The following is a 23,349-nucleotide window of genomic DNA, read 5'->3' as shown; positions in this document are numbered from 1 at the left end:
TCCGTTCAGCACCACATGTCTCTTCCATACGCACCCGTCAGTCGATAGCATCCGCAGCTGGCTGTGCTATTGCTCAAAGTCGACACGCAAGTACCAAAACGAATCCAGTCCAGAACCATGCCAGCAGGCCAAATCATGCAGTTGACAAGTCTGGGCTCGACGTCCAATCCGACGCAGCGCACAAAGGTACATCGTGAGTTCTCACCGTGCCAGTTTTAGGTATGACGCGTTACATTGTTGCATGTACAGATTTTGACGAGGTCTAACGACGTGCAAGCAGCGCGAAGTCCGAGGATTGCCAAGACCATGCAACTTCACAGAAAGAGGTGGCCGGGACCACTCGGAAGGCGAAGAGAGACCATCCTGAATCCCCGGACGTTGTCATCGGCATGCAGGATGAACGAGGTGGGCGTGGTCATTGACCAATGCTAATGAAAGACTGTTGCTTGACGATGTTTTTATCTGAGACGGTAGAAGGTATTCGCGATACGTATGTATCATTACATGTTGTATGTGCGTATTACGGACGATCATGATTCAGTCAATTGTACAATATTCTACAGAAACAACGAGGGCAAGGCTTGCAAGTGCTAGTGATAGACCTCTTTCAAAATGACAAAGGCGTTCCACTAAAACCGTGGTCGCTTGCTGCTATGCAAAGTACTATAAGAGATCTCGTATGCTGCTGAGTCTTCTGGAAAAAAATAGCTACTTTGTGATTTCTCTGGGCTCAATGCACAGGATCACGCTGGAGGGGAAGCCGACGAAGGTGATACTTTGGCCTTCTTCTTCCGAGAGGGGAACCACAGGGTTAATGATGAAGATGCTGGCATTCGGCAGATGGTCGACTAGGGTACACAGACGTTATTCCCTCAGTCCGATGAGATTTGATTGGATCAAGACGAGTTCGTCAATGACACGTATTGCAATGCGAGAACGTCCGACCTTGAATATCTCTCTTGGTATCGAGCAGATTTGAATGTGAGGCAAAGCAAAGACGAATCCACCGTGCGCTGGCAGTACAGAAACACGTGACGATCTGCAACATTGCGGGCCCGAGGAGCTGACAGAATTAATCCGGTCATCTATCTCAGGCGCCGACGGGAGCAAGAGAAAATCTTCGTCACAGATCGGAACTCATTTCTAAAGATCTGCCGATGCGCTGAAGAGCTTGTTGCTAATGGATACGGACAAAGATTCCCCTGGTCTTGTCCTTAACAGAGTCGGAATCCACGCACCGAATTGAGCATAGAATTCCGGCCAAGTCATCCACTGGCACGACCGGAAGATGCGCAGGAAGGCCGCTGATTTGTGCGCGTGCGAGCCAAAGACCGATCGAAGACCGAAGAAAAGACAAACTGGGATTGCGTCCAAGCTCGGCGCAAGAAGCTCGTTCTTTTGCATGCCCCGCATCCCAATGTGCAAGAAGAGAAATTCGAATGCGCGAGCAGCAAGTTCGTAAATGTACTAGATAGTTTCCCCCGACGCAATTATAAGCGCACGGCCTGTTCCCGCATCGCCTCTGTTCCTCAAGGCGCTCTCACATACATTCATCTAGAGCGAGATTCGTGCAACTGACAAACACCATGCCAGCTGATACCGTCGGAAAGGTGAGGAAGTTACCCCTCCATCCATCTACGCAACGGGCTAACCTTGGAACGCAGACCATCACCTGCAAGGTTCGTATGCGGCAGACACGCAGTACCTAGAGTACTGTGATGGACACCAAAAATGCTGAGCAAGCGCAATAGGCGGCCGTCGCGTGGGAAGCCGGCAAAGATCTATCGATCGAAGAAATCGAAGTTGCCCCACCAAAGGCACACGAGGTCCGCATTGAGATTTACTACACTGGTGTCTGCCACACGGGTAATATTTTGCGCTCCATCACGGCCACAGCATCACTAACGAACCCTAAGATGCGTACACACTAAGCGGCAAAGATCCCGAGGGCGCATTCCCAATCGTCCTGGGCCACGAAGGCGCCGGAATCGTAGAGTCCGTTGGCGAAGGCGTCACCTCTGTCAAACCGGGCGATCATGTTGTAGCTCTATACACTCCAGAATGTCGAGAGTGCAAGTTTTGCAAGAGCGGGAAAACGAATCTTTGTGGCAAGATTAGAGCTACCCAGGGCAAGGGCCAAATGCCTGATGGCACTACGAGGTTTAAGTGCAAGGGAAAGGACTTGCTGCACTTCATGGGTACCTCAACCTTCTCGCAATACACCGTTGTTGCAGACATTTCGGTAGTCGCTATCACCGACAAGGCGCCAATGGACAGGACATGCCTTCTCGGCTGTGGCATCACCACCGGCTACGGAGCAGCGGTCATCACCGCCGGCAACGGCAAGGGTGTTGAAAAGGGTTCTAATGTCGCTGTCTTCGGTGTCGGCTGCGTTGGTCTGTCCGTCATACAGGGCGCTGTTAAGAACGGGGCTGGAAAGATCATCGCCATTGATGTAAACCCCTCGAAAGAGGAATGGGCCAAGAAATTTGGCGCCACTGACTTTGTGAACCCAATGAAGCTCCCTCAGGGCCAAAGCATCCAAGAAAAGTTGATCGAGATGACCGATGGTGGCTGTGATCATACGTTCGACTGCACTGGCAATGTCCACGTCATGCGAAGTGCCCTGGAGGCGTGCCATAAGGGCTGGGGTGAAAGCATCATTATTGGCGTTGCTGCCGCAGGCCAAGAGATCTCTACTAGGCGTAAGTGTTGCATTGACTTTCCTCGCATGATGAACTGGTGCTAAGAACACTCCCAGCATTCCAGCTTGTTACAGGTCGCGTATGGAAGGGCTGTGCATTCGGTGGCGTCAAAGGCAGGACACAGCTTCCAGACCTTGTCGCTGACTACATGAATGGCAACCTGAAGGTGGACGAGTTCATCACACATCGCCAGAACCTAGCCGGCATCAATCAGGCATTCGCAGACATGAAGGCCGGTGACTGCATTCGCTGCGTGGTGGATATGAGAGCACAATGACTCCGTACGGATAAAGGACTGATCAATCATGATAACTCATTGTACAAAAGCAATTTGTAGAAGGGTGGAACTCTTTGAGGTTCTCGCCTTAGCCGTGATCAGACGCGTCTCATCACGTGATATAATCAGTTCTACACCAACTTGTACGCCTCAAAAAATCAAAAACATTTGAATGATCCATTTGTTGTCAAATACAAATCTTCTTTTCTTCTCCAAGGGATATTAGTCAACTCTATTGGAAATGTTCAAAGTCTCAGCCTTATGTTACTTCTGATCTAGAGAGAAATTATCTCACATCGAACGATTGGTCAGTGCTTTTTGACGCTGGCCACCAACCTGTCATTCGATCTCAGCCTTCTTCCATCTGCTGTTTACCACTCTAATCTTTCGCAATTGATTATAGAGTGTAGCCAGTGGAGATATCGCCACTGGCTCGCTCAAGCTTTCCCGGAGGCCTATCTGTCAAAGTTGTGGCCAGGTTGGAGCCACTCCGAAATTCAAGCGGACGGGTCCGGCTTCGTCAAACTTCAACCTAGCGTGTCATACTGAGCAGGCACCATCAAAAATTTTGTGGAGCCATCGACTCCCATCTCATAACACGGTGGTCGAAGTTAACGAACGCGATCTCTATTGCATGACCGCGCAGTTGACGACTTTTACGTTGTGGCGGAGGTGTCGCGGCTCCTTAGGTGTCCTCCTGGCAAGTTCGAAGGCGATACCCTAGGACCTGCGCTTTCGAAAGCGACACCAGCAACGTCCTGCGAGCGCACCCTGACGTCGAACCTTGGATTGCTGGTGGGCAGTAATTTTGACATCCGGAAGCAAATTCACGATTGGTCTCGTTGTCTCGGTTATCCAAGGACCGTTGGTACATTTCTCAGGCTGGTTGCCGCGGACGAATATGTCTGAATCGCAGGATGCACCTACAGTACTGGAGAGAGACACGCAAACTGCAAATGGAGAATCAATAGTCTCAGCGGTCAATGCAATCTCTAGAGAGTCCGTGCCCCTCGTTCAAGAACCATGTGTCAATCTTCCGGAAATCGAGATGACTGAGCCTCAGTGCGACCGGATCGACAACGAACTCATTCCAGATGCTGGTTTTGAGCACGCGCGTGGCATCAAAAATGAAAACTACGATGGAATCTCGCAGTCCGACGATGCTAGATACCCAGAATTGACGGTGCGGGATTCAGCAGAGAATTCCAACAGAGCGGAATCGAAAAATGCGACAAATCTTGCTGGTCAGGTAGTGGACGGCGAGACAATTGAGGTAATTGCCACTTCGAAAAGGTCGCTGAAGACGCATGCAATCAAACCCTACAGTACTCTCGAGCCAGAAGACACTGTCGACCTAGTGAGCAAAATCCAGACCATCTTCGAGATGGACACGACTGTGAAGGAGAATGGAGTTGTATTACTGGACGCGCCGCATTTAATACCTGCTGATGGCGATATCAGATTGCCCCCTGCCGACTATGGCTTCGAGGCTACCTCTCAAAGGGTCATGACGCCTGCTAGGCTTCTCGGCACGGGGTTGGTGGTAATCAAGCGCGAAGAAGCCATTTTAAGAGACCAGCAACCAAAATTCTCGCCAGCCAAGGAACTTTCAGAAGATGATATGGAAAGAATTTTTCGTGACCATATTGAAATGCATGGACGTAATTCGAAGCGATTCCCGTACTTCAACATTGATATCAGTGACTACCGGGTTCGGCCTGAAGGCTCATTCGAACTGACCTGCGGGGCACCGATGGACAAATTGTCATACATTGCTGGCGTGAATACCCCTTATGGTTACTATAGCCGTGGCATCTCTCATTTTGGAGCTCATGTGGAGGACTGGCATTTTGCTTCATACAATGTTCTCTTCGCCGGCCAGGTCAAGCTGTGGATCGCGGTGAAGCCTTCGAGCAAGGCCTTATTTGAGAGAAAAATTCGGGAATTGTTTCCGGAAATTGGCACTTGCGTTCAATTTGTTCGACATCTTGCTATCAATATCGCGCCCGCTACATTGCGAAAATGGGGCGTCGAGCACTTTTTTGTTCCTCAGAAGCCAGGCCAAATTGTCGCTGTGTCCGGCTACACGTATCACTGGGGAATCAACACTGGTCAGAATTATGCAGAAGCCATAAATTTCTGCATAGAGAAGAATTGGGTCGCACCGGAAGAGTTCAAAAATTGCTACCGCGGATGTGGCATTGCAGACGACATGATTCCACTTCCTAAGCCGGTATTAGAAGACGGCGACTTGGAAACGAAGAAGGAACGGGCTATTGTTCGCGATCAAGCTTTCCGAAAAACTTGGGAAGAAGAAGGGGCAAAGCTCGTAAATGAGCAGGATATACTCAGCGCAAACAAAAGGCTGAAGCCAAGAAAGCAGAGTGAAACTCCGTCTGAGTCCATGCGCTTCTTTCCAGCTCGAGCTAGGCCTCATCTGACATCTCGAGATACATCAGCCACCCCGTTCTCGCACCGTCAGCGGCCAAGGGCAAAACAGAGAAACACACTGCGAGATTCTATCGAAGTATCTGCGGCCGCGCAACGATTGAACGGTCGCGAGTATCATCGGCGAACTAAGACGGTTCGACAACGATATCGTGATGCCAGCGCGACCCCAAGTGAACCATCAGAGAGTACGGATGAGGAACCAGCAGTCAAGCGCGATCGGCCAGGAAAAACGGGCCATTCTCGGCACATCTCCAGCATTCTTGAATCCGCCCAGCAAGACTCTAATGCTGTTGCTACTCAGATCAACGGTCTCAAGAATATGGTTCTCAGCTTCTTGATTGATCAGAAGAAGGCAGCTTCGGAAGCAACAGCTAAACAAGAGCAGCTGATGCGCTTGCATGTTGATTGGCAAATTAAGCAGACCGAGATAGCCATGAAACAGTCCGAGTACGCTCAGAAAATGATGGAATCCCAACAACGAATGGAGCATTTGACAATGCTGATGCTACAGAAATTGGAAAGCCAACAAATTTCACGTTCAGATTCAACTACAACCGCTTCCAATAAGCAGGCACGAGGACATTCTCGCTTTTCTAAGTCTGTTGGCGGTGCGATTTCTACTAATATCTCTTCCAATGGGATTCACCTAGATGACCGCCAGAATTTACCCCGTCATCAACTTCCTTTCAATGCGGAAGGGCCAGTGACGTCGTCAACCTCAAGTTCAAGACCTCTTGGCTCTAGGTGTGAGTCCTTACTTAATGCAGCGGCACAACCAGATAAAGCATCTTCAGGTTCAAACGTAACCTCCCGTGCTCCGAGTATCATCGGCTCGTCGGCTCGTGCCACTGAACCTGATACCCATACTTCCCCCGAGTATCTACCTAGCACACCACAACCGAAGTCAGCACATTCCACTCCGCTCGCAGATGATCTCGCACCCCAATCACCGGCTTCAAGGCTTCTTGAATGTGCGTCACATGACATTACCACAGATACGAATGCGAAGGCTAGCGATACCCGGAGATGGGAACATAGCGGGAATGATGCTAGCGATACGTCGTCATTAACTGGAGCAGAAGCTGAACAAGGCGACAACGCAGCTCCAGAGGGATCCACGCGTATGGGCCGATCTACTGCTGTTAGCGTCAATGTCGAAACTACTAGCTCCGTGAATAAAATGAAGTGTACGTCTTGTAGGGCCAGGCGTGTCACCTGCGGGAAAGAAGAGCCTGCATGCCTTCGATGCATTACTAGTCGCAAGCCACGTACTTGCATCTATCCAAGCACAAAGATTAAGAGCAGAACGGTCAATAAGCAAGCCAAACGTGCTGCCAGTGAAGCCGAACCTTGCCCATCGGATGTTCCTTTCACTAAACGTTCGAAAACCAATCCGAAGGATGCGGTAATTGAACGTGCAGAATCATCTTCCTCACGTCCTCTCATGACCAGGGAGCTTTCAGCACTTTTTAATACAGACGAATGGGATGTGGTGCCAGATCGAGCTAGTATGGAGCCTATCCCGAGAAAGCGCCTAAGCATTGATAAGTCAAGCACCCCCGTCGCCTGAATTACGATGTTTGTAAGGCCTCAACCGCAAGTTTCTGTTTTCATGGATACCCAGCATGAAGATCGACTAGGACTTCAGCAGGAGATACAGAGACTGTATGCTCTCTGCGTTATCACGATGTATAATATATGATGAACTCATTTTATTCTACGAACGCTCTCAAACGAGCGATAATTCATTTTTGTCGATACTCTTTCCAACCCCTTAAGTTTTCAAAGGTATCTTGCTTATGCACCAATTGTTTCAATATGTCGCTGTCAATCTTCTCACCAGATATTCGCCGCTTCTGACCGGTTCATACTTGGGTTTCTCCCCCTGTGCACATGTTGAAGGGATAACTTCAATCATTCTATCAAAGTTAGGGTTGCAGAAGTAAGCAATCGAGTACCGAGAAGGGTACTCTCCGTCTGCACCTTCACTTGGCGGATGTGGGGGCTCGACGACTCTATGCGTTGTACTTCTGATGGTGTCGTTGCTCCATCGAGCCAGCAAATCGCCAGCGTTGATCACAATCGTACCTTCGATAGGCGTAGCATCGATGAAATTTCCGTTGGGACTCTCGACTTGTAGACCGCCACGAGAGTCTTGAAACAGCAGCGTGACAGAGCCGTAGTCTGTATGTGCTCCAGCACGAACCTGAGATTTGTTCGCGTCGAAGACGGCTTTCTTGACGGGTGGATAATGCAGAAGCCTGAGGGTGTTATCGCCGCGATCCGTGTACCCATCGAACCAGGACTCGTCTATGCCCAAGCCCACCGCGATGGCACGCATTAGTTCGATGTGGAGGTTTTTGCACGTGTCGAAGAAGGACAGCATCGTTGCTTTGAAGCGTTTACCTGCCTCGTCGTCGGCCCACATATTGGGACAATCGGGTTCGCCCTCCCGGCCGATCTCCAAGCTCTCTTTGAGGTCGGGAACAGCAGCCCTCAGCGCTTCTACATCGCCTTGTTCAGTCAGGTTCGTGACCTTCTCCCGTCCATGAGCAGTGTATCCTCGGTTTGCCTTCGGGCTGTACCACGCAAGCGCGTCTTTCTGCTCCTGTGGCCTTGCGAACCACTGCGCAGACTCTTCGAACACGGTCTTGACCGTTTCCTTCGGGATCCCGTGGTTCCTGAGGTAGATGAATCCGGCCTTTTGGAAACCAGATAGGATCTCCTTTGCTGTAGCACTCTTCGCGTCGGCATTGCCGTGCAGGAACTGGGAGAAGTCTATGAGCTGACGCCATGTACAACTTAGCACAGCAACTTTTTCGAAGCGGGAGATAAGATCCGTACAGGGATAAAGAGATCATCCTTCTGAACCGCTGCTGCCGCCATGTTTGCTCAAAAGGTCAGGTTACCGTGCGACAGGATGTTACGGGGTAGACACTTCTGATCTCTCTGCAAGCAAAGGCTGTGCGTTGCGAAGAGGGCAGCACCCGATTGTCTATTCTAGATGTTAGCTCTGTATATCAGCGGGATCTTAGCGGCTCCAGATACGCTCTTTATCTCGCAACGGAATCGACCGACGGCCATGCTTATACTTACCCTTTAGGGAAGGTGAAGCTCATGGCGGGGTTTATCTCGGCCACCCCCACCACGGAAGTAGCTATGCAGGCACGACGCATCCAAATTCCGCGTCGTGATTACCGCGCGTCTGATCATTCTTAGACCAATTGAGCACGTATAAATTTGCTTTGCTGAAATTGGACAACCTCGACAATAGCCGACCGTGAGAATTTCTGTTGCCCTGATTTATTTAACTCTGGGGCTTGTATAGATAGTGCCTGGATTGAGGTAGCTAAGGCGCATTTGGTCGGGCGCAGTCTCGATATCGTAGCTGAGGGCTAGTATGGCACCCATTGTTGACGGTGAGACTGCTTGTCTTGGTGGATCACTGGCAATGGCTTAACAGGTCGCAGTGCATACGCACGTCTATCCTCCTTCGTATATCGAGGTCCTGCGTTCGCGGGCAGCCACAAAAACGATTCCCTATGTCACTTCTTTTCCGGAAGACCCAGATAACCACCGCCTCATCATCTTACCGGGCGAGGATGATTCTTCGACGCCCTCAACAGCAAGAGGACGTCCCGTCGGACCTGTCTATTGGGATATCAAAGAAAAGATCAAGTTCATGGACCGACACGAGATCCAAATCTCCGTCATTTCGCTCGCAAACCCGTGGCTCGACTTCATTGACACTTCAATCGCCGCAAGTGAGGCTGTGAGGATCAACGACGAAATCAACTCGCTGTGCGAGCAGTATCCTGGTCGACTGTATGCCTTTGGAGCCCTACCTCTTTCCGCAAAGCCTAGCGAGGTGGTAGCGGAAGTAAAGCGATTGAACACGCTGTCGTGCATGCGTGGCATCATCCTGGGTACGTCCGGCCTTGGCTCTGGCCTCGACGATCCGGCATTGGATGCCATCTACGCAGCCCTCGAGGAGACGAGCTCGATGATATTTCTTCATCCACACTACGGGCTTCCGTCAGAAGTCTACGGGCCTAGAAAAAACGAGTACGGACACGTTTTGCCCCTGGCTCTCGGGTTCCCGTTGGAAACTACGATCGCGGTGACACGCATGTATCTGAGTGGCGTATTTGACAGATTCCCCAAGCTGCAGGTGCTGCTCGCGCACAGTGGCGGTACACTTCCATTCTTGGCAGGAAGGATCGAGAGCTGCATTGAGCACGACGCGCATTTCATTCATACTGTGAAGGAAGGTGGACGGAAGAGCATCTGGGAAACGCTAAAGCAGAACATCTGGCTAGATGCAGTGATCTACTCCGAGGTTGGCTTGAAAAGTGCAATTGCAGCCAGTGGTGCGGAACGAATGATGTTTGGTAAGAGACCGTCTGGACGTGTACAGTCTCGTATTAATTTTTGAGTTTAGGTACGGATCACCCATTCTTTCCGCCACTGGAGGGCGAGGACGAGGCCTGGCTAAGTGTGAAAACGAACTATGCGGCGATTGCAAAGGCATTTGAGAGAGATCAGGCAACTGCTGATGGTGTGCTTGGAAACAATGCGATAAAAGCTTTGAGATTGCAATGATTATGAAGATACGACATCTAGATTGCCCTTGTAGGTGAAATTTTAGAATGAAAAGGTCGTTGTGAGGCATTCGTGCACTGTAAAGAGTCTACATTTGTCTTTTATTCAATCATATATTTCGAGAATTTGGGCAACTTTTGGATTCTAGATGCCGTCTAAACTCGAAATTTGCACAAGGCGGTAACACGAGGTACACAATCGACGACGAAAGCCTATAAGAACAAGGTCACAGCATGGCTTGGCTCAGGAGTCGAGCTCGTCATCCCAACTGTGGTCTACCAAAGAACGATGACTCATTTTGGCGACCGTTTTACAACGAGTTATACAGTGGCACTTATAATTCGATTGACTTCCGGAGCTTTCGGTTTTAGTACATGCTCAATAAGAGCCGCAGTGGTGTGTCACATCGAACTACAAAATTCTGGATGTCTGTTCGAGTCGCGTTATTGGAGTCTTGAATTCGGACGGAGAAAGGTCGTGCGTGAAGTCGGACCAAAAGGCATGCGTATCTGCTAATCATGCTCGTCGAAACTCACCAGGAATTCATTCAGAGTGCTTGACGCGTTCAGCTAGCCACGCTACATTTCAACCACCTGAACAATAGGTGATGAACAAATTGGGACGTCACTTGGGCTCCTCGGACAAGGTATCATTCTACAATGTGTACTCTCTTGACGATTCCGGCCTTCTTGCCATGATACCCGGGCCAGTCTATTGCTCGCTAGGCCTTCAACTCTCTCACGCCAGTATGACAACAAGCACGCGAAGCTGAGAATATGTCGACGCCCGCGCATAGTGGGCACAGAGCTCAGAGCTTGCACTGGTTCAAGCAAATGATCTCCCACGTCTGTGATCTGATTGGATTCTCCATCGCATATACGACGGTGCTGCAAGAGAGATGCTCGTCCCGGAACGCGCCCTGAGCAATATCACGCCCCTCGCGCTTTCATCGCAGGTGATTGATCGAGGCAAATTTCTGAGTGACTGTGAGCCGCTGCATCACAGAAACGAGGCTACTGCTTTGCGCGGCATCAGCAAGCCACTTCGAGTAGGGCACGACACGAGAGGGAATGCATTTACTTGCATTTGAGAAGGGTAAACACGGAAGCCGGTTAGGGATCGGAAGCGAACAGGAAGGGCCGGCTGGACAGAGGCCAAATCAGCGATGACGAATTCGCTCCCGGCGAGGAAGCCTTGACGTTCGGACTGAAAAGACTGATCGAATTGCAGCGCGAGGCAGGGCGTGACATGCGGTCGTGGATATCGTTCTTGGTCCGAGCATCGAGGGGCGAACAACATATACGTACAGCAGCCATTTGTTCACTGACTGCGCAAAGTGGGCCGCAAACGACAGATCGCACTGCAGAGCGATCATTTGTGACTGCACGGTATGTATGGGTCGTGTCAGCATCGAGCATGCAGACGGAAGCTACTCCGCGAAGCCAGCGCTTAGAACTAGGATTTCCCCCCACTTTTGTCGGTCCATGCTCTGCAGCTGGATTGTTTGAGCTTGAAACCTGGAACACAGATAGCTTCGCCATCGAACGACGAACGAGTGCTTAATTACTGGCTCATCGCTTCCCTTTCTCTTTCTTCATCTCCATCTCTGTTTTCTAGACATCCCCTGTCCTCTCTTCTACATACATCTCATTCTTGTGCTTTGCACGTCTCTACCTAGCGTACAATCTCTCTATTCGTGATGACCGAGCGCGCCCCTACAACCACCGTGAGCGCCAATGGTACCCTCCCACTGCCGCCGGAGGAGCCCCCAGTTTGTGGTCCTACAGATCTGGGCGGTGAGTCGAAAGAATCCACGTATGCTCTTCCCTCCGCCGAAGTCCTCGCCAAAGCGTCCAAGATGCCCGTTCTTGACTCTGAGGGCAAGTCGCACTCCCTGCAAAGCATATACGAGAACGACTCAGGCGCTGTGCAGCGTAACCTGATCATCTTCATCCGCCACTTCGCTTGCACAGTCTGCCAGCAGTACGTACGCCACCTCGCGAATGCGCTGCCTCCGCTCAAACTGGCCGCTCTGTCTCCACCAACGCGGATCACGATCATCGGAAATGGTGACCCTTCGATCATAGAGAGGTACAAGAAGGATGTGCCATGCCCTTTTGATCTGTACACCGACCCGGGCGCCAAACTGTATGCACAGCTTGGTATGATCAGAAACTTGGGAATGGGCAAGGATGCGCCCGAGTACGTCGAGGGCAAGAGCATGTTGAAATTAAGCTGGGACGGATTCGTCAACGTGCTTAAGCAGCCGCAGAATGCATTCAAGATGGGCGATTGGTCGCAGATTGGTGGAGAGTTCCTATTCATAAAGGACGAAGAGGAGTGGCGTTGTACGTGGGCGCATCGGATGAGAACAACCAGGGACCACGCCGAGGTCAGGGAACTCAAGAAGGTTTTGCAAATAGACGAGTGAATATAGGGGGAGGATTGCGGCTTCATTATGATACCCTCTGTGCTTAACGATTGCAAAAAAGGCGTCTTCATGCTTCCGCCAGGTAAGCATCAACGATTGACTTGTGTTTGATTGATTTTAGGGCGTTTTAATGTACTTGTATGTCAAATAATGTTGTACATAGCGATCATATACCAAAAATTACGTTCAATTATCTTCCTGGAGTGTTGTTGCCTTGTTCCTCATTTGCTTGGTGCTTTGTAAAGCTCAAGCGAGAGCAACTTGGGCGACCGCCACGCTGAAATGATATCTTGAATCAAAGGAGCTTTCAGTGCAGCATACCACCCGTACGTGCACAATAACGACAAGGACCCTTTGATTGTGGATTGATTCATGCACATTAGCTGTGGGAGCGGACAGCGCCAGCAATGAGGTACACTAGTTCAGCCTTACCCGCGCTGACGCACATTCCCTGCTGCAGCTTGCAAAGTCGTCATGCTTGCCATCCAACCTTCACGTTTGCAACTTCCAATTGCTCACTCTGATCAAGGCACTATCCGTAGCATCTTGACTTGAACATCTATATAATCGCGAATTCGGTCAACAGTGGTAACTTAAATCATTCAGCCTGATTGCGCATTCTCTCCATCCTCGGGGGTGGACTGATAGACGAACTTTGAACTTTTTTTTGCTTCTCCCGCCGTCTACAATGGAAAGTCCTTTGTTACCCCAGGAGCTTCTCGAAAGTCTCCAACGGTCTATTGATGCCGCGAAAGAAGTGCAATCGGGGCTTTCCGGTTTACCGCAGAATGTTGCTTCGAAGATGCCGTTAGAAACACTGGTACAGGCACATACGGCGCATCTTCTAAACCACGTCTCCATGCTCAAGAGGGCAGCCGAAATATTGGGTAATGAGAATCCTGTCTCAGCGGCTGCTCTTCAGACCATGGTCGTCGCAAGTGAGCAAATGCTCATCGATGCACGATCCCTGAATGAGCGTATTCTTGTAAGTCCAGTCGTTCCGGCAGTAACTCTTATCGCCATTGTAATCTCTTGAGACCAAGGCTGATCCAATACAGAGTATACAACTTGCCAAGCGCCGAGGATTGAAGCCTGCCACCTCCACTTCCGAGAGCTCACGATACAAGGCTCCTTCTGTCGAAGAATTAGACGGCCACAATTCACCAATCGAGGGAGGGGATAATTCAAATAACACGCGGGAATCTGCACCGAACAAAGGAGACAAGAAGACAGAGGCGTTCGGTTATGAAGGCAGCGAGAGTAAAGGCAGCCCGAAACGACGATTAGACGGCGACGAGGTCTCTCAATCTCTGGTGAAGCGAACGAAACTAGATCGTACGCAAATCCAATCAGAGAAGCGGAAGTCAGACATATCAATGGCAGATGCTGAAGATTCGTCGTCTGAGACATCACCGCCAACCAAGCGGCGGAAACGGGACGAGACGCCATTGGAAGGCCCGCTCCCACACGTGCAGATAGAGTACGAGGACATCACAGAGGAAGTCGCCGCACGCATGCAGAAGCATAAAGAGCGCAGGGAACGAGAAATGAGACAAGAGCTAGGCATCGCCGACAAGCGGAAGCGACAGTCTAATGATTCATTTGTGGTGGAACTGGGGGAAGAGGAAACCATCAGCAAGCCATCAAGAAAGAAAAAGAAACAAACGCACACGTGTCCAGGAAAGCACGACTGACCATTTGATTTAATGGCAGCGAGTAAACGTCACATTCGTTTTGGTTAGGAGCGATGCGCTAGAGACCTTCATCAAGAGCTGATGGGGGTTTTACGATGGTGCTACTCGATCAGATGAGAAGGGTGTGACTGCTAAAAGCTACTACTGACAATTGGAATTCCCCAAAAAGAAACTCGGCGATGATGTTTTTGAAACAGCACAAAGTGACTCGGTCCATGAGTAGGTGCTGCAGTATCCTTTACTCAATTTATGTAAAGTTAGCTAAGCTGGCTGGCCTTCGCCACATCCGTGTTAGAACTAGATCAAGCCTGGCTTTCCCGCAACTGGTCATATCCGCCTTCGCTCATGAGCTTGCTGTCTCGCTGGAACCCGGACGCGATCGCCGCATCGGCATTCTCCCGCGCAAACTTCTTTTCGGCCGCTAGCGAAGGGTCGTTTTTCGATCCTATGTCGGCACCAAAGCTAGCGTTCGGCTCGTCGCCCGTGATGTCGCCGCCCTCCTTCAGGTTTTCGCCCTTGGGCTGCAGGTCTCTCGTGTCGACGTTGTGCTGCATGCTCGTTGGCGCGAGGCCGCCCTGGCCGCCGTACTGCGTCCCGTCTCCCGCCGTCGCCGCGTACGGGTCGTTCGCTGAGCTGCGGACGTTGTACGTGGGACCCACACCCGCATCCTTGCCGCCCTCGCGCGTGGCGTCCAGCTCCGACCGCATCCGCGCTTCCTCCGCATCGTTGCCATCGTCGTCACCGTCGCCGTGGATCCTGCGCGCGCTCGACGTGTCCGTTGTGTTACCCGTGAACCCGCGCGAGGTCTGGTCGGAGATGGCGGCGTTGTGCACGTTTGCGGCGAAGTCGCCGCCGGATCGCATCGACTCCGCCGCGAGCGAGTCGGACGTCACGATGCCCGTGCCCTCCTCGATGCGGTTCTCCGCCTCGGGATCACGCGTCACCTGTCACACGAGTTTTGTCAGCCGTGCTGATAGCGCTTTTTTTGCTTTGGGGTGGGCAGGCGCAGTTGAGCGTTGATGGCGAAACCTTGCCCTTATCCTGCGAAGCCTTTGAGGTTACCCGACTGGCGAGGTTTGCAACCGTAAGGCCGCGAGCCACGCCGTTGGCGGCTACGCGTCGGTACCAAAGGTTCAAGATAATGAATCCAGACTTGGGGACTCACCTTGGTTCCATGCGAGGCCATGTTTCTCAGTGTTATTTCGGCGGAGCTCTACAGCGTTCGAACTCTTAACGAGGCAGATCGCTGTGGTTTCGTTTTCGTCGTGGAATGAAGTGAATTTCAGCGTTCTTCTAATGCTCTGCGGGTGATCTCACAATTTCAAGGCCTTCGATCCGTACCTTTATTCGGGGGCGGACCCCTACATTGACGTAGTGCTTGAGGTTTGTGAACGTGAAGTGATGTAATGGCCGATGATCGACGATCAGGAACTTCGGTCCACAAGTTCTGCGCTAGAGACATTTGCGTTTCAAGGCCGGGACGTGAACTGATCATCTCTTGCGTGAAAATGGGTTTTTACGCGGCCCAGGATGCCGTGTTCATATGTATAGAGGCTGAAGGTTTCTGTTGAGCACAACGGGCTCATAAACACTGGTAAAGGATCGAGCTGTGTAAATACGCAAATTCCAATTCAAGCACAAAAGTTATCTACACGAACGATTCGATCTTAGCAGGTAATTTCTTCCCCCCCAACCCCAGACATTGGATATATTTTCAATTATTCGTAATCTCATGCTACTTATCTACAAGATTACTTCAGAGCGTGGGTCGAATAGAGATGGTCTACCCAAGACCGCCGCGTCTTAAGACAGGTCTTTCGCCCGAGACAGAGGGAATCCCCCTCTCTATTTCACGCCGGACGACGGGTCACTCTTCTGCGGATATCCGTAATCCGCGCCCGTTGTATCCTCCAGGCCCGCTGCGTTTTTCTTGTCGCGGGTCACTGCGTCGTTTGGCAATCCGCTCAACCCGTCCTTCGCCGTCCGTCCTACGTTGAGGTCAGATGTGTGTGTGCCCCACTCCGACCCGTCGATCCGCGCAGCGGAATCCCCCGTTGCTGGCCCACGCAGGCTGTCGCTGCCCCCTCCCGCTGATACGTCTCCTTGTACGCCGCCGGAGCCGACGTTGACGGTTCGTGCATCGGCGCTCTGCCAGTCGGATGCTTGTGGAGGCTGGTCTGGCAGAGGAAGGTTCGCCTTGCGCTCTTCGATGATTTCAGCTTTGGAAGTCATGTTTGCTGGGGCGCTGAATTAGCCATGATGCTCTACGGTCGGGAAGAAAGGGGGAGAAAAAGAAAGAACAACAAACACATGACAAGGCTGATTGGCAGCCTCGTCTCGCGTGATCGGGGCTCGCCAGCGTACCTTGTTAGCTTCCAGGGCAAGAAGAGGCGTGGTCTCTGGAGTTTTCGGTTTGTTTACAAATGCGAGTTTTTTCTCTTTTTGCTACGGGCGAGATTTGGCTTCAAATACGGCGAGCATGCGAGCAGGCATGCGATTCTGAATCTTCGCTAACGGTGACGTCAAAATCCCATGTGCCGGATTCGGCCTAGTTCCAGGCGTTCCGCGAACGAACGTCGACAGCAATCCACTTCGACCGTTTTCCGTCCAAGACGTTTCGCGCTCCCCACGGCATCTTGGTACGTGCTTGCTGCCGATCGCCCTGGGTCCACGTCACGAACGAGCCCGCCCGCTCTTGCGTAAATTCGTGCTTCAGTTTTGTCTTCCCAGCAGTAGTCCCACTTTCCAGACGTCATTCTTTTTTCAGCTCATTCAAGCTGGTCCAAAGGCGGGCTCCCCAGGCCGAAAGACGAACCCGTCGAGCAGAGTGCCCGTCCTTGCTCTGGCTCTGCGTGCTTTGCTTGCTTTGCTTGCTTGCTGCTGTCAAACACAACACGTTCTTCGCCTGTGCGAAGGCCGCACAAGCACACCAGCCCAGAGAACTAGACGTCGTCCCGCCCCAGGCACCGAGGAGTGCCCGCTGAGACAAACATGCCTGCTTCTGGCTCACGCTGCCCTCGCCGCCACAACGGCCGAGCGAACGAACGCTGCCAGAGGCCCCTAGCGCCGCATGTCGTATTGACGTCGGGCTGCTTGTATGACTGTGCCTGCCCGTGGCAGCACAACCGCGGTGGGATCGAGAACAGGGCCGCGTTAAGCTTTTTCCCCCACCGTGGCGCCTTTCTGCTGCCTCATGACAATCCCTGTCCAGCTGAAGCTGAGGCCGGTGTTCTTTTATTTTCTTTCTTGTCAGACCCCAAAATCTGGACGAGCCACCGCCCTACCCGCTCCCTCCACCCGGGCCCATTTTTGGTGAATTCACGCTTGCGATTTCTGATTGGTCCGCTGTCATCATATTTATGTGTTTCAAGGCTGACCGCATCGACAACTGTGCATCGCGCACGTCTGAATCTGGTTTTCTCTCCGACGTTGCACTCCCCTTTTGCGGAAATAAAGTCTGCCTCGTCGACGACAGAGCCATTGTAGAGAACGTGGGATGGACGCAGTCCATGGATTTGGTTTACCGCGTTCGTGCCATGAAACACCGCAGCTGATATCTGGCATAATCTAAATCTGGCATGCGGCAAGCCGCTAGCTACATCGTATTCTCCCGAGAACCTGGGAGCCGAACGCCTCTTATCGTCGTACATGCATTACCAGAACTAGACACTTGTTCCCCCCGAACACGGGTGAATATTGCAATGAACACATAACTCGCTAAACATCTTCAAACGCTATGGGCACTTTTGTGTCTGACTATGAACGTGAAGGAATACCTTTTCCTTGAGAATGACAGAGAAGGGCGGCGTCCATAATCTAAGAAAAATCCAAAAATGAAAATCAAACACATCTAGAAGAATCAAGCGAACAATTCCCCTCGTTCGAAGCGGAGTAGAAAACTCGTCATACTGAAATCAAAGAAGTGAGTAACGCATCTCCGGTGCAACTCTGTGCAAGTCATCCAGTCATAGGACAACGTATCCTTTGTTCATATCAAGGTTCAGTGACATGGACATGGCCGGCCCAAACGCTGCGTAACCACGTTTCAAACCGGACGGGAACGATGTCCCGCGTTATGGCAGAATTGCGAAGATTGCCTGGGGCCGAGAAAACGTAGCGGCCGTTAATGGTGGCGAGGTGGTCATGAGCCCGCATCTGTCGAGGGATATCATTGAACATTTCTGCAAGTTGGAGCTCGTGCCGTAAAGTTGCTGGGGAATGCCAAGTCTCAGATGTGAGTGGCGTACCTGTCACGGTCAGTGTCAACAATCGACGTCCGGGTATGAAAGCACTCACCGCGAACACGGACTACTGTGTCTATAATCTCGTTGACCGTCATACGTTCCGCAGCCATGGTCATTTCTCGAGGCCAACGGGCGAGATCAAGAGCCCGAGTGATGAAGCGGGCGGCATCTTGAACCCCTATCATGCACACATAGACATTAGCTTGGTTGTTGGCATTGTACACTGGTGCATTCGCCTCCATTGTGCGGCAATTAATGATGTAGTCCCCCTCGTTACAAAGGCTGGTATTCAGCCCAAGTCGGTGTGCGGCAAGTCCACCAGGTCCAAAGCGTTCGTACAGAACGCCACAAACGAAGACGGTAGATTCCAAGTCGACACTTGACTTATAGTAGTCGAGCCAGTCCAAGATTGTTTTTTTGCCCCTGTCGAGTGGATCATTACTTGGTCGAGCTGATGGTCGACCTTCAAATTCTGCGGGCGCGAACCTCCTGACGCGCTGAGCGACACATGCTTCCAAGAGCCGTAATTCAGGCAGTCCTGTCACGGTCGATATAACGGTGTCCACTCCAGTCACTGCGTGTTGAATCGAGTTTTGGTCATTATAATCCACGACGAGGACCTGGTAGCCCTGACTCGTGAGGTTCGGTTGTGCCTAAGATGGTGTTTGGCGTTAACTCGGAACGGTTTCATGCTTCGATGTCTGGCACTTTCCAAGACGGACACCAGGAGCTCAAGGAATAACACTCACCTGTCTCGATAAGATTACCAGACTGTGACTAGTCTCCGTGACGATGGCATGCGATATCATGAGGGCCAATGTGTTTGTCCCGGCAACGGCAACGCGCATCTTTGAGTTTGCCATTAGATAGAGCATGAAACCAGACTTGGGATTCATGAGAGCCTTGGGGAGTCAACTTCCATCTCGATTTGTATTCTGCAAAGCCTGCGCTGCCTGATATCCCGTGATCTCTCCTTCCCTCTCTCTCTCTCTACTCTCTCTCGATGCCTGGACTGTCGTCCTTGTACTCTCGAGCCAAGGGTCACACCCAGTGATATCTGATAGGTTGCCCAATTCGAGTTCTTGCAGCACGCCTTTCGACTTAGATCGATCCAATGGTCCAGCATGGCTCAGATACCATGTTATACATAGACCAGAATGGTGCCCGGGAAAGAGGACGAAATGCTCCTCATAAGTACGTTACCAAAATTCGTCTGCAAGTTAATAACGACCAAAGGGGGCGGAAGCAGGGTGTGTAGCCAATGAGGACGGTTAAACGGGTGCCAAGCAATGATGAAGGACTGCGGCCCGACGCTTTGTGGACTGGACCAGCAAGACGGCAACGTCCAGAGAAGGTAGACCGCTAGGCTCAAGGAGGCTGAGCGAGTGCTTCCAGAAGGCGTGTACCAAAAAAGAACGACGAAGGGACGGGTGGACGGTGCCTAGAGCTTGCAGCCTCTTTGGAGAAAAGAAAAAAACAGACTTGACTCTCGTCAGGGCATAGGGCAATGGACGGTTTGAAGCAATCTCCGTTTTTCGTAGGACGGCGACCACAATCCCACGCTCTGAGAAGAAAGGTCAAGAATAATGGCAGGCAAATGGACCTATGACAGCGTGCAACAGCGCCTTATGTGTAGGCAATGTCCTCTGTTGCCTGTCGTGCAGAGGATCTCCGGATTAGCCCACAGAGCTGGGAGAGAGGGATGAATGGGTTCAGCCAATGAGAGGACCATTTTCTAAAGAAGATATTATGGCTTGACCCGCTTTAGTCACGGCGTTGTGGGCGCGTGTGCATAAGAAGCCCAGATCATGACGATGGGTTGACAAGCATAAGGAACTGATCGTCGAATTGTCATCTGGAGTAGATGGCGGAAACGGCCTCCCCTAGACAGAGCCAGTTCCTCGTGGCTTTCGGCGCATCCCTGCCCTTTTTTTTTGCTGGCGATAACCGTAACGTTCCGTCTTCTGACATCCGTGTACGGGAAATGCGAAGCGAGAAATTTTGCAAGTGCAGAACGTAAACACCTTAGAATGGAGTTTGGGGGCCGAAAAAGTCAGGTCGTGGTGCTGTTCCAGCGTTTCCCTTACCGCGACTAGCGGGGGCAAGGGAAGCTTAGAGTTGTCAGCAAACACAAGAAACACTTGAGCAGGAAAACAACGAGTCGCTTCAACTGAGTTTTCCATGGGCAGGAGACGATCGCGTTGACCGACGTGGAAAGGAGCTTGGCGAGGTGGTGTGCGTCGATGAGCTTTCCTCGATGCAGACTGGTGCCGCGATCCGGTCAAAGTCAGCCTTGCTAAGATCAGCAAAAACCACAACGGCGGAGCGATGTCTATCCAACAAAGCATGGAGCGAAGTGGGCTCGATCCCGCCAGGACAAGGGAAAAAAGCAGAGTCATTTCTTCTTGTGACGCAGGTACGCCAGCCCTACAGCTTGGGATGATAGGAAAACACTCACGCGGGCTTGACTCAGAACCGAGCGCAGGGAGGAGGAATCTATTGTGAAACTGGCCACGAGCCAGGACTGGCTGGACGTCCGAAAGACTAGATTGCGCCATCTGGTCAATGAAAGCGCTGCAAACCATCTGGCGCATTTTTTGCTGCACTCTCAACCCATCTTGTCATACACGCGGGTGCCTTGGCAGGCAAAAGTGGAGTCTGTCGATGGCTTGTCCCACACGATGATGAGGAATAACACATGGACGGAAGACCGATTTTTGACGTGCGTCAGTGGCCGGTAAACTCGCACAGCACCATCACCAGACTCTCGCGAGGATAGCACATGAGCTTCCTGTTGGCCGTTGCAAGACGTTCTAATGCTGAGCGGAGTTGAAGCCTAAACCGGTGTGCGCGATGCATGTCAATTAGAGGGCAGGCGTGACCTTGAGCGGCTGGTGAGCCACCGCCGTTAGATAACCGTTCGCGCCCTGCAAAGTTTCCGACTTTTCCACCCCAAGGCTGTGGGCCAACAAAGTAGAGCGAAATGTGCTGGCCAATCACAGAATTTGAATCTCGATGACATAAGCACCGTTGAGAAAAGAATTTCCGTAACGAGGCAATGTCATCCCTCCCTTATCTGCTTGGCTAGTTGTTTTCTCGGAATGGCCGACATCGTCACCGGCGACTACATTCCCAAGCTCACAGCAGAAACCCAGGTCACGCACCCTGGGACATGACCAGACCGACTGTCAAGAATGCAATCTTCAAGCTATTCTCATGTACGAGCAACCGCCGCCGCACGGTTTGTTCCATCGATCGGGACAGAGTGTTATTTAGTGTCGGCCGACTCTAGCAAGACTTGATGCTACTACCTTTGCCGACACATGCGTGAGCTGCTCTTCCCTTTGCCCCAGCTGCTTTTCCAAGAACTCATCCGCATTTCAGAGTCTAGCACCTGTCATCGTCCGAAAGGGAGCCAACTCAAGGTCTTGTGCGGGACCCCACCCTCCGTCAGTTGCGCAGGCACGAACACACTTTGGCAGCCTGAAGCGAGTTCCATCCGTAGAGAGAGACTGTTCAACATAGTCGCCAAGAACAGAGATGTCTCCCACAGTGCATACGCTCGTACGATCTCCAAACTGGCCAGCTTCCGCCCCCAACGTAGTTGACAAGGTAGGATAAGCGGTGATCCTAAGGAAAAATTAAACGCTTTTGGTTGCAAGTAGCTTGGAGTTGCACTGTCCAAGACGCATCGAATGTGGGTTGTGAAATTTCTCAGCTCTGTTATGTCCGACTTGTCGAAGCTGCACCCCAGCAGGATACCATGCTTGCATGTTTCCGCCCTCTGACCCCTTTACGACTGAGAAGTCCATCTTCTTTACTGCGTCTACAAGCCTGACACTGCGCAGCTGAATCCTCGATTTGGCCCCCCTTAGCAAGACTCGTTTTCTGAGGTCCGATTCGCGTCCTCGGGTATATTCTCCACCGTAGGCCACCTGCTCGGCTGCTGATGCCGGAGTGCTATTTCAAGACGGACCGATGTCACTCTTTGCCATCTCACTTTTTCTTTCCATTGCTTCCTCCCTGTGACGTTGAGATAAGCGGCTCAAGCTGACCTGAAGATATGATGAGGAAAGCCCTACGTTGATCAACATTGCTTCGATGGATTTCGAAGCCCAGGACCATGTGAGGTGACAGCCTGCATTGATCTTTTGCCAAAAAGACTAAGAACAGGGAATGTTCATTTTTTCCCACAGTGCTGCCTAAACCGTGACGAGACGGAAGTGCCATTGACCCTATCCTATCCACGAAACGCCCTCAAACTACCGACGAGCGTTGACTGAGCGGGGAGACAAACCTGCATCTTACTCAACACCGCCACTGGTGCATATTCAGGCTCCATTTCCTCCCAGCTTGGCCCCTTTAGTCCTTTTTTTAGGGGATTCATGACGATTAGGGAGGAGCAAAGTATTCTTCAGCCTTACTCCCTGGGGAGAGAGGCCAAGCCACGTCGCACAGTTGTCCGAATCAGAGCCGAAGCAAAGGGACAAACGAGTTGTTCGATTTGCCTGGATGACTCATATTGTCTTTCTTTTTTGAACACGCACGGTCGCAACGGTGTCCTGCTTGTAGAGCTACTTCGTTGGAAGCATCTTCGACCTCCGAACGAGTTTTTGAAAACATCCTCACATATCGGCTCCTACGATCCGTACGGCGCAGGCTGTCTTTTAGGCTCCCAGTGTACTCTTGCCCTATGCTAGCAAGAGCCACATCGCGAAAAGCCAGCAAAACGGATCCGAGACTCGATTGAAACGGAGCGCTCTGGTTGACTACGCCCTCCAAGTCCCCAAAGATCAGTCGCGCCAATAACCTGCATCATTGGAAAACGCCGAGAGTGAAGGAAAGAAAGCGAAAAGCAGCGTGCTAATCAATTTCCTTCTTCTTTTTTCTTCCCCTCACATTGCATATAGTAGCTGGTCAGTGCCTAAATGGTGGAGGAAAACTG

At 51.5% G+C, this 23,349-nt stretch overlaps 10 protein-coding genes across 10 annotated transcripts; 6 read left to right on the top strand and 4 right to left on the bottom strand.

The window, feature by feature from the left end:
- Nucleotides 1-1,368: 1,368 nt before the first annotated feature.
- On the top strand, nucleotides 1,369-3,278 carry PV09_05333 (S-(hydroxymethyl)glutathione dehydrogenase). The gene is made up of 5 exons (XM_016358828.1): nucleotides 1,369-1,610; nucleotides 1,665-1,679; nucleotides 1,752-1,866; nucleotides 1,917-2,705; nucleotides 2,762-3,278. The coding sequence occupies exons 1-5, from the start codon at nucleotides 1,587-1,589 to the stop codon at nucleotides 2,980-2,982; spliced, it is 1,164 nt and encodes a 387-aa protein (XP_016213447.1). The 5' UTR covers nucleotides 1,369-1,586; the 3' UTR covers nucleotides 2,983-3,278.
- An 81-nt stretch (nucleotides 3,279-3,359) lies between these two features.
- Nucleotides 3,360-7,201, top strand: PV09_05332 (uncharacterized protein). The gene has a single exon (XM_016358827.1). It carries the CDS (start codon nucleotides 3,884-3,886, stop codon nucleotides 7,001-7,003), a length of 3,120 nt encoding a protein of 1,039 aa, XP_016213446.1. The 5' UTR covers nucleotides 3,360-3,883; the 3' UTR covers nucleotides 7,004-7,201.
- On the bottom strand, nucleotides 7,136-8,482 carry PV09_05331 (uncharacterized protein). Its single transcript, XM_016358826.1, has 2 exons — nucleotides 8,278-8,482; nucleotides 7,136-8,218 (listed from the first exon to the last, which is right to left on the bottom strand). The coding sequence occupies exons 1-2, from the start codon at nucleotides 8,317-8,319 to the stop codon at nucleotides 7,247-7,249; spliced, it is 1,014 nt and encodes a 337-aa protein (XP_016213445.1). The 5' UTR covers nucleotides 8,320-8,482; the 3' UTR covers nucleotides 7,136-7,246.
- Nucleotides 8,483-8,603: 121 nt separating this feature from the next.
- PV09_05330 (uncharacterized protein) lies at nucleotides 8,604-10,163 on the top strand. Its single transcript, XM_016358825.1, has 3 exons — nucleotides 8,604-8,852; nucleotides 8,904-9,824; nucleotides 9,875-10,163. The coding sequence occupies exons 1-3, from the start codon at nucleotides 8,834-8,836 to the stop codon at nucleotides 10,033-10,035; spliced, it is 1,101 nt and encodes a 366-aa protein (XP_016213444.1). The 5' UTR covers nucleotides 8,604-8,833; the 3' UTR covers nucleotides 10,036-10,163.
- A 1,397-nt stretch (nucleotides 10,164-11,560) lies between these two features.
- On the top strand, nucleotides 11,561-12,662 carry PV09_05329 (uncharacterized protein). Its single transcript, XM_016358824.1, has one exon. It carries the CDS (start codon nucleotides 11,735-11,737, stop codon nucleotides 12,464-12,466), a length of 732 nt encoding a protein of 243 aa, XP_016213443.1. The 5' UTR covers nucleotides 11,561-11,734; the 3' UTR covers nucleotides 12,467-12,662.
- Nucleotides 12,663-12,963: 301 nt separating this feature from the next.
- PV09_05328 (uncharacterized protein) lies at nucleotides 12,964-14,449 on the top strand. Its single transcript, XM_016358823.1, has 2 exons — nucleotides 12,964-13,451; nucleotides 13,525-14,449. The coding sequence occupies exons 1-2, from the start codon at nucleotides 13,155-13,157 to the stop codon at nucleotides 14,158-14,160; spliced, it is 933 nt and encodes a 310-aa protein (XP_016213442.1). The 5' UTR covers nucleotides 12,964-13,154; the 3' UTR covers nucleotides 14,161-14,449.
- Nucleotides 14,272-15,522, bottom strand: PV09_05327 (uncharacterized protein). Its single transcript, XM_016358822.1, has 2 exons — nucleotides 15,326-15,522; nucleotides 14,272-15,104 (listed from the first exon to the last, which is right to left on the bottom strand). The coding sequence occupies exons 1-2, from the start codon at nucleotides 15,344-15,346 to the stop codon at nucleotides 14,463-14,465; spliced, it is 663 nt and encodes a 220-aa protein (XP_016213441.1). The 5' UTR covers nucleotides 15,347-15,522; the 3' UTR covers nucleotides 14,272-14,462.
- Nucleotides 15,523-15,771: 249 nt separating this feature from the next.
- Nucleotides 15,772-16,623, bottom strand: PV09_05326 (uncharacterized protein). Its single transcript, XM_016358821.1, has 2 exons — nucleotides 16,525-16,623; nucleotides 15,772-16,397 (listed from the first exon to the last, which is right to left on the bottom strand). Exon 2 carries the CDS (start codon nucleotides 16,390-16,392, stop codon nucleotides 16,006-16,008), a length of 387 nt encoding a protein of 128 aa, XP_016213440.1. The 5' UTR covers nucleotides 16,393-16,397; nucleotides 16,525-16,623; the 3' UTR covers nucleotides 15,772-16,005.
- Nucleotides 16,624-17,683: 1,060 nt separating this feature from the next.
- PV09_05325 (uncharacterized protein) lies at nucleotides 17,684-20,605 on the bottom strand. Its single transcript, XM_016358820.1, has 3 exons — nucleotides 19,154-20,605; nucleotides 18,457-19,057; nucleotides 17,684-18,407 (listed from the first exon to the last, which is right to left on the bottom strand). Exons 1-3 carry the CDS (start codon nucleotides 19,298-19,300, stop codon nucleotides 18,154-18,156), a joined length of 1,002 nt encoding a protein of 333 aa, XP_016213439.1. The 5' UTR covers nucleotides 19,301-20,605; the 3' UTR covers nucleotides 17,684-18,153.
- Nucleotides 20,606-22,678: 2,073 nt separating this feature from the next.
- Nucleotides 22,679-23,319, top strand: PV09_05324 (uncharacterized protein). The gene has a single exon (XM_016358819.1). It carries the CDS (start codon nucleotides 22,790-22,792, stop codon nucleotides 23,102-23,104), a length of 315 nt encoding a protein of 104 aa, XP_016213438.1. The 5' UTR covers nucleotides 22,679-22,789; the 3' UTR covers nucleotides 23,105-23,319.
- The last annotated feature ends 30 nt before the right edge of the window (nucleotides 23,320-23,349 follow it).

Source organism: Verruconis gallopava (genome assembly GCF_000836295.1).
Source record: "Verruconis gallopava strain CBS 43764 unplaced genomic scaffold supercont1.16, whole genome shotgun sequence".
Taxonomy (NCBI): Eukaryota; Fungi; Ascomycota; class Dothideomycetes; order Venturiales; family Sympoventuriaceae; genus Verruconis; species Verruconis gallopava.
Note: the sequence above shows the minus strand (reverse complement) of the source record. Positions and strands in the feature narration are given on the sequence as shown.